General features: G+C 43.7%; 1 protein-coding gene across 1 annotated transcript in view; it reads right to left on the bottom strand.

Moving 5' to 3' along the window:
- The window catches only part of rspo2 (R-spondin 2), a 53,045-nt gene extending 45,912 nt beyond the window's left edge, over positions 1 to 7,133 (bottom strand). Inside the window, exons 1-2 of the mRNA XM_063878663.1 lie at positions 6,739 to 7,133; positions 6,200 to 6,532 (exon numbers count right to left, since the gene is read on the bottom strand). Coding sequence (XP_063734733.1) covers positions 6,200 to 6,299 — 100 coding nt within the window. The 5' untranslated portion in view covers positions 6,300 to 6,532; positions 6,739 to 7,133. The remainder of the gene's footprint in view (positions 1 to 6,199; positions 6,533 to 6,738) is intronic.
- Positions 7,134 to 7,909: the final 776 nt, after the last annotated feature.

A 7,909-nucleotide genomic window follows, 5' to 3' on the forward strand; every position in this document is an offset into this window, starting at 1 on the left:
GTCCCAACTAGTCCAAGCCTAATTCCACAGGCAAGTCTTCTTTTAGTCTAAGGGTGCCCAATTACCATCATTAACCCCAACCTCAGCCAAAACCATAACAGAGGCTGCCTACAGTCCCTGGCTCTGGCACATCAAGTGTGGGGCAAAAAATGCTGTCACATATTTGCATGCCTTCAAAGTGTGTCGGGATATCTTTCACACTACTTCATCACCATATTGGCAGAACACTGTGAGGAAAAACCCACTAATGTTATCAAGTATTTGAGAACAGAAGAGTATCATTGCTACAGATTTGTTTCAACTCCAGAAATGGACACGTCAGGCAGTCAGCATGCGACTGGGGGCAGCTGCACCTTTACCTCTCCATGTCCATACTTGGGCCGCCAAATTACAGACAAGCTCCTCAGAGAGACCCTTTATTGAATCTGACCAGCTCACTTCCTCTCCATACCAAAGGCACTGCATGCTTAGGTGTATTTTGATGTGGCATGTAAGCATAATTAGAGGTCACATAAAAGTAAGAAAAAAAAGGAGGGGGGGGGAGTCTTGTCCATCTGTCGAAAGTTAGGGGTGGGCATGGGGGTAGCGATCACAGCCCCATGCCTTGCTGTTGTTAGGGCGGCAGCCATTCGAACAGGCATTGATGCTAACAAGCGCCTAACTAGAGTCAGTGTGTGTGTGTTTGTTTCTGCACAGTCCGGTGTATTTTCTCAAGGGGGCCTGCTTGCGTTTCAGATTTCCAGGCCTTGCAGATCAATGCAAAGTAAGTACACACACAGAGGAACAGAGTGACATGGCAAACAAGACCATACACAGTGTGGCCTTACAAACATTAGACATTAAGCATCCTTTCAAAGTCTCCTGGATTCCTAAATCGGTAATTTAGAGAAGGTGAATAATCAAATGCATGGCCTACTAAATAGGCTCAGTTACCAAACCTGTTGAGAGCCTGGATGGATATAAAGGCTAAGTTCCCCATCGGAAAAGACATTTTCACAGCCAAGTTAAGGTATATAAGAATACTTAACATACCTTTTTAATTATTTTCTTTTTTTTTAAGGTGGACTTTTATCTAAGATGGCTAAAACAATTGTTAATTCTGCCTCCGTCCACAGCATTATACTGCTATGCTATGCTGACTTCAATCTACTGCACATTGACTATGGATACGTTTCTCAAACCAAACCTCAGATAATTCAAACCACCCCTTTAAGTTTAAGTTTGATCGAGTTACTTTATTCTGTAATCAGAAAATGGGAAATTGGTTATTTTTTAGCAATTCCCCAAATGAAATTCACTGGGGAAAAAACACAATGGATGCTTATTGTACCCACGTCATTACCTCTAAACAGCTCTTCACTGAATTCACTTGGAGGTGTGTATTAGTAATGTGAGTGGTAAATACTCTGGAAGTGCATTTCAGTGGAAGCCTGAGGGGCTCCGTCTCCTGCTCTGGGCAGCTCTCCTACCTGTGAAGCCTTTGCATGAGTCATTTTTTTTAAATGCTCCTTTTGTCTTGTTGTTTTATGTGTGGCACTTCGAAATGATTCCCACATTAGATTTTTTTACGGCCCAATAAACTTGAGAGAATTGGCCCAAATTGGCTGGTCATATTTAGTAGCTTTATTAGGAAACGTATTAAGGTATAATTGCTTCGGGGCAATTGAGGGAACGGGCATAGGTGAGGGTTACAAAATCGCCCCTGCGCTCTGCGGGGACACTACCGTTTTTGTCTGCTGCTCAGGAGTTTCCAATCACTGTGAGGAAATATGGAGTGTATTAGATGATTTTGTATAATGCATTCATTTTATTTCACATTTCCGAAAAAAATGAAGTTTTACGGTGTGGTAAAATGTAGCCTAAAATAAAACCATCTGTTTGGCGCTACGCTTTGCCAGCATATGGGATGACAATGATTGAGGGTGGAACCCCATGTGTATTCCCCCCTAAAAAGAAATGCTCATAATGAATGTTTCTTTACCGTGATGGTAAGTGTGCAGAAGTGTTTCAAAAGAAGCTTTCTCATCCATGTGAAAAAAAGGGAAATATGAAGCAACACAGTTGAGAATATGAATCCCAACCCTGCACCTCATTCAAACTCACAAACCTTCTCCAAAAATTGTGGGATACAGGAATCGTTTAGGCAATTTGATTCATTAGAAATAACCAGATTTTGCGATATAGGACAGACTGAAGGAAAAATAATAAAAAGTCAAATGTATCATCAGTCACGTGGTACCCCAAAGAATCTCTCATTGTGTCTTTCTCACCAGCCGAAAGTTCATGCCACTGCATGTCTCTTCCTCTGCTGGGTTTTTTTTCGGCAGTGTAGCATGGCATGAGCGCACTGAGGGGCCTTTCACCGGATTCATCTGATACCGCTGTGACTCGGAGCAGGAGCTGCGCTACAGGCCGGGATCGACATGCATGGGTTAGTAGGTCAAACAAGGAGCTAGTCTTTCGACAGAGTTCGGAGGCTGGGTCAGACTAATGTGATTTATCAATACGGCACATAAGTGAATCATTGTCCTTAATGGCCATGATAATCCCAGAGACAGACCGTGGACGTGATTGGTCGATGAGCTGGGGGTGGGATGGGGTGTGTGTGTCAATGTCCTGGACTTGATGTCTTGATTAGAGCATCGGGAACATGCACCTGCTGGGTGTCTGTGTGTCTCTGTGTACTTTTTCTCACACACACACATACACACACACACACATTGAAATTTACACTTATGGAAGCCTGGGAGAGAAAGACAAGAGCTCTGTTCCTTGACGCCGGAGCTGAGGCTCAGGTCAAGACTCTGCTCGCTGTAATCCCTCTCAGGTGATGCTGTTCACATTCAGCCGTTTCCAGCTGATCTTCTTAAATATGCCATCCTCATCCCCCTAAAAAGCCCCCACCTCTCCTCAAACCGGCACAACCTCTTCCATGATGTCAAATCTCAGATCACTTTTCAGCATTGCCATTTAAGTGATGAATAAAATAAACAAACTCTTTCTGTTTAAAATGAGTTTTATAAAAAAAGAAAAGGGAGCTCACATCACCTGGATTAGAGTGGCATCATGTGAGAAAGCCTTGTTAAAAGAAGTGCCATCAGCAGGGCCTTTTTTTCACTTTTTCCAAAGGCAAGAGTGGCAATGCTGGCCTCCCTGTTAAGCACTTAATCAACGTATTATATTGCGCTGAAAGAAGCGGGTTCCAACATTAACACTTACACCCACAAACCTGGGACTTAATGTGAGCTTTCAGCACACTGAGGACTGATTTCCAGGGCTTGGAAAGAGAGGCCGCAACTTATCTGCGTCCAAAGATGCTCTAATTGAAACATTTATAAAGCCAAAGACTGATTTAAGATTGTCCAATGTCTTTTTTGTGCTTTTTTATCATAAACCACAATCACAAGTGTCTAAAAGTATCATGTTCCTGGATTCTTTGTTGAAATAAGAGCACATTCAGCCACAAATTGGGACTTTCTTCTGCATATTTTTGCATCAAAAAGTAACCACACACGCTCTTGTTGCCAAAGGTGCGAAATGTCATGACCTCACTGCCTCTGCTAGGCTGAATTAGTTTCATCTAATCACTTTTGTCCTTCAAAAACATCTGGGAACGGTGTTGAAGTGACAGATTACACAGGCAAACGTGATCCGAAACATGCTGCTGCCTGCTGGGAATTCAAATTTGGGGGCTTTCTTGGTAGATTCGGAAGGGGTTAATGGTATCACATGGCAACTTTTCACCACTCTCTGCTGCTATTACCTATTCATTACCTGTTTAAAACGTCTCAGGGCCCCACTGCGCGTCTCTGTTCCTCAAGGCAGCGCTGGTACTCAAGCTCTGATTTTATGTAGTCAGCAGGTGGCATCATTAGCCAGAGAATAAAAATGAAAAGTAATACCCTTGTGTCTCGCTATGATATCATAGAAAGGCTCATTGGCACCATTTCCTCCCTTCCAGTGGGGCCGGATAGGAGGTAAGGAGGTGTAAATTTAATATGTTCTGTCGTGTGTTCAACATGAAGAAAATGTATATGCACAATTACCACCGCCAAATGGGAGGTTGGGTCATGCTATGCAGTGAGACAAGATCAGCCCAGAAACCGCACAAAGATCCCAATCTCGCCTCATACATCCCAGCATGCTCCAGTCATACGCAATGACTCTTTTTCTCCTTGACATCCCCATAATTATCATGGCATTCTCCATCCCTTACACCTCCCTTGGTCATGTGGCTTGCACACACAATATATCAATGGCAAGAAATGTGTCTTTTGCATGCGTGTTAAAGTATGAAAAAAGACATAATGCAGGATGTGTTTTGTTACCCATAAAACAGCTATGCCTGGGGAGTGGAGTGTGCAGGGGCCAAATTGAGTTTCTAACAACGCGTCTGGGTCTCAACACTCCTGAACGGTTTGGATAGCTCCGGCGTGCATGCCAGACAGGCTGTGTATAAAGCTGTCACAGGAACCTTGAGGGCTCGAAAAATATTCAAGCATTGCTGGGCCTATTGAACGATGATCTCTTACACATGCTTCTTTCAATATAACCGTGATAAATAAAGGAAGGAAATACCGAAAAGTTGGACGGCTGCCAATGCAAGCTAGAAAGGCACTTTTGGCCCAGAAAAGTCATGCAAACACATACACACATACACACACACACACACACACACACACACACACACACACACACACACACACACACACACACACACACACACACACACACACACACACACACTTTCAACAAAACCGTGAGGGGGCCAAACCTGTACATATTTGCATGGGATTAGTTTGACAAGTGTAACATCCGTTTCTGATGGCTGGGGGGTGTAACAATGTGTAGCTTATAGTACTCAGCCTAAAGCTGTTTTGGAGGTCAAATGTGTAAGTTAACCTTTTGATCTCATTCCCATTGGTGACCCCCCCATTCTCCTTTTCTCTCTCTCCCACAGACAAACTCGTTTTGCTCCTTCACCATCCAAAATATCTTACAGATTTAAGCCAGTTCCTGGAAAATATATGGATCATACTAATAAAACTACATTCTGTCTCGTATGCTACACAGTTACACTGAGAAAGAAACACACAGAGGAGTTGAAAAACGTGTGTGTGCCAGTACCCCGCAGTGATTGCCTGATTATTTGCAGATGGGCAGTGGAGGGCTCGCAGAGTGTGGAGGTTCCCCCTGGCACGCAGCGCATATGATTAAATCTGTGATTGCCTTACAATTTACAAGAACCCCTTTCTCCTTCTGCTATGACTTTAAATGTTTCTACTGTACTGTATATACTTTGCTTTACTGTGCCCAAAAAGTCCGCTCCCCGTACGCAATTTGAAATTCTCTCACGGTCACCCTCGGAGTTATGTCACCGGTCTGAGCAGAGGGCTAGGCGGGGGCCACTTTTACTAATCCCACTGTCTCCTCATTCATTCAGAGTATGGAGTAGTATTTACAAAGGGGCTGATCCCCTCCTCAACTCCTGCGCCTCCGTTGAGCGATTGTTATGCCGGTTTCCTACCAACTGTTCAAAGTGGTTATGAGATCAATTAAAAGCAGCTTAAGGGGGCTGGAGTGGAGATGTGCAATTCATAAGTCAGAGGAAGGGGATTCCGTGTCTATTCATTAAACAACTCCAACAATACCTCCCCCTCCCCTTTTCCTGTTATAAGCCGCCAGCTTTCTCTATAGACCGATCCGCGCCAGCAGCTTTTTTAGCAGTTTCACATGTAAATAATATACGGAGCCCTTTGTTGGGGGCCACAGAATTGGGATTATAAATACAATTAGCCGATGCAATGACGCAACGTGTTTTTATATCCATTTTTAGAGAGCCACACGCGTTGCCAATTTTGCGCACATTTTACGCATTAGCTACCGGCTCTTTACTCGTTACATAATATGGAAAATCAGTTTTTAAGAGGTTGATAAATAATATCAGATGCTGCGAGACTAAATTGTTACTTAGAATATAGATTTTTTTTGAAGACTGAATTTCTAGAATGTTCCAATATTGGATAGGCAACTCTCACCTGTGCGTATTTACAGAGAAAGTCATCAATATTTGACTTTAAGCTTCCTTTTTGCGCACAAACGGATGTTTAAAAGAATATTTGAGCAGGACTGTTGCCTCCCGTGACCCGCACAAACTCCTCAGGCATCTGTTAAAGCCCCCCTCCCTCCCTCCTCTTACCTCTTTTGTTTCTCTTCCAGCGGTGCGACGGCGCCTGACAGTTGCTGTACTCCACACAGTTCAATACGATCAGCGCAAATGAGAAGAGTCGAAACTGCATCTGGACGGTGATCTGTTGTCCGGACTCCAGTAGAAAAAAAAGAAGATGCCAGCAGATGTGGCTCTGGACGAATTATTTGACTTTCTAATGTCCTCCTCCAGTTTTTTCTTTTAGTCGATCCTCAAATGTGTCAAACATCAGATGAGATGCGACATGTTATCGCGCCGCCGATTGGGATCATTTTTTGAAAGCGCGCTGATCCTCCAGTCAATAAAAGTCTCTGCTTTGTTGCGCTGCGGGGAGAATGACAAAGGAGGTTAACTGTGATAACACTGTAATGAAATCAACACCTTCCTAAACAATGATGCTTTGGGGGATAAGAGGGGAAGAAAATAACAGATCTTCTATGTGTTAATGTGAGTGCAAACGCCCCTTCCCCCAAAAAATAAGCGCAGCCGTGCGTAATAGTCGCTCCGTGGAATAACGTGTCGGTGTCTACCTTGCAGTGTGTAATTCCGCTCCGGTGCACTTTTTTTTATGTTCCCTCTGAGTGCAAGTGCGGCTCGGGAACATGCAGCATCCCTCTTTGTGTGAGAAACTTGTGAAGTGAAGTCCGAGAAAAAAGGAAAAAAGGTTGTCGTGTTAAAAAAAAGGAGGGGATTTCCTTTCCCCTTTTCTTTCCTCTCTGGGAAAAAAAAGCTTAGATTCCGTTTACCTGCGTTTCCTCACTCAAGTTATCCTCTCAATGTTCCTGTAGTAAGAGCAGCAGAAACTCACATGGGTTTGCTTTATTTAAAACGGGGAACGCAGAGCCGGTGAGCGCAGTGAGTGGCGGGGTTGCTGCTGAACTCCAGACTGGTCCTGATGCTTGCTGCCTTTTTGCTCATATAGCGCCGTGCTGCTGTCACGTGTGAAGATTTTCTAGTTTGTGTTTCTTCTTATTTCAGATGTTGGAGATGACATTTAGTGTAGTCAAACCCCCACCTCTACCCCCACCCCCCTGCGCGCACTCACCGCTCACCCAAAGTGCCCGGTACACGAGGTCGCCTCTGGGTCCTAGTGTGCGTAAAAAAGATGGAAACATCACACAGAAAAGAAAAAAAAGTTAGTAATTTAAAAAAAATAAAAGAAGTGGAAATGGGATTGCAGCCTGTCTGCAGCAGAGAAAGAACATCTAGGATATTTGATATTACATTATTTCAATGGCGATCCCAGTTTCTTATTAAAAAAGATTGTTTTTTTATATACAAATACATTTTAAATTCAAGTGTCTCAATTTGAGATAAACCAATTACACAGTTAATGTAGTTATCTCGGTTCTTTCGCTGACTACAGCCCTATTGAATAATTACAGGTTTAACCAAAAAAAAAGGCAATTATCTACATAATGTCCGTAATGATGGGGGCCCACAAGTCAACCATCTCGTCACGCTTGTTTTATCGCGCACACAGCAATACAACCCCCCCCCCCCCCCCCCACAACCTCCCATCTCCTCCTGCATGCCCCTTCCCCTGAAATTAATGGTAATCGTTGGGGAGGCTGAAATTGTGGGACATGAATAAATCATTCAATAATTTCAGCCTTTTTTCTTTTCCAGGGCCTCTCACAACACTGACCCACGCGACCTCATCAACATGTGAGGTGGGCAATGGCAGATTGTCCTTCAGTT

The sequence above is a fragment of the Eleginops maclovinus genome, chromosome 3 (genome assembly GCF_036324505.1).
Source record: "Eleginops maclovinus isolate JMC-PN-2008 ecotype Puerto Natales chromosome 3, JC_Emac_rtc_rv5, whole genome shotgun sequence".
NCBI classification, from domain to species: domain Eukaryota; kingdom Metazoa; phylum Chordata; class Actinopteri; order Perciformes; family Eleginopidae; genus Eleginops; species Eleginops maclovinus.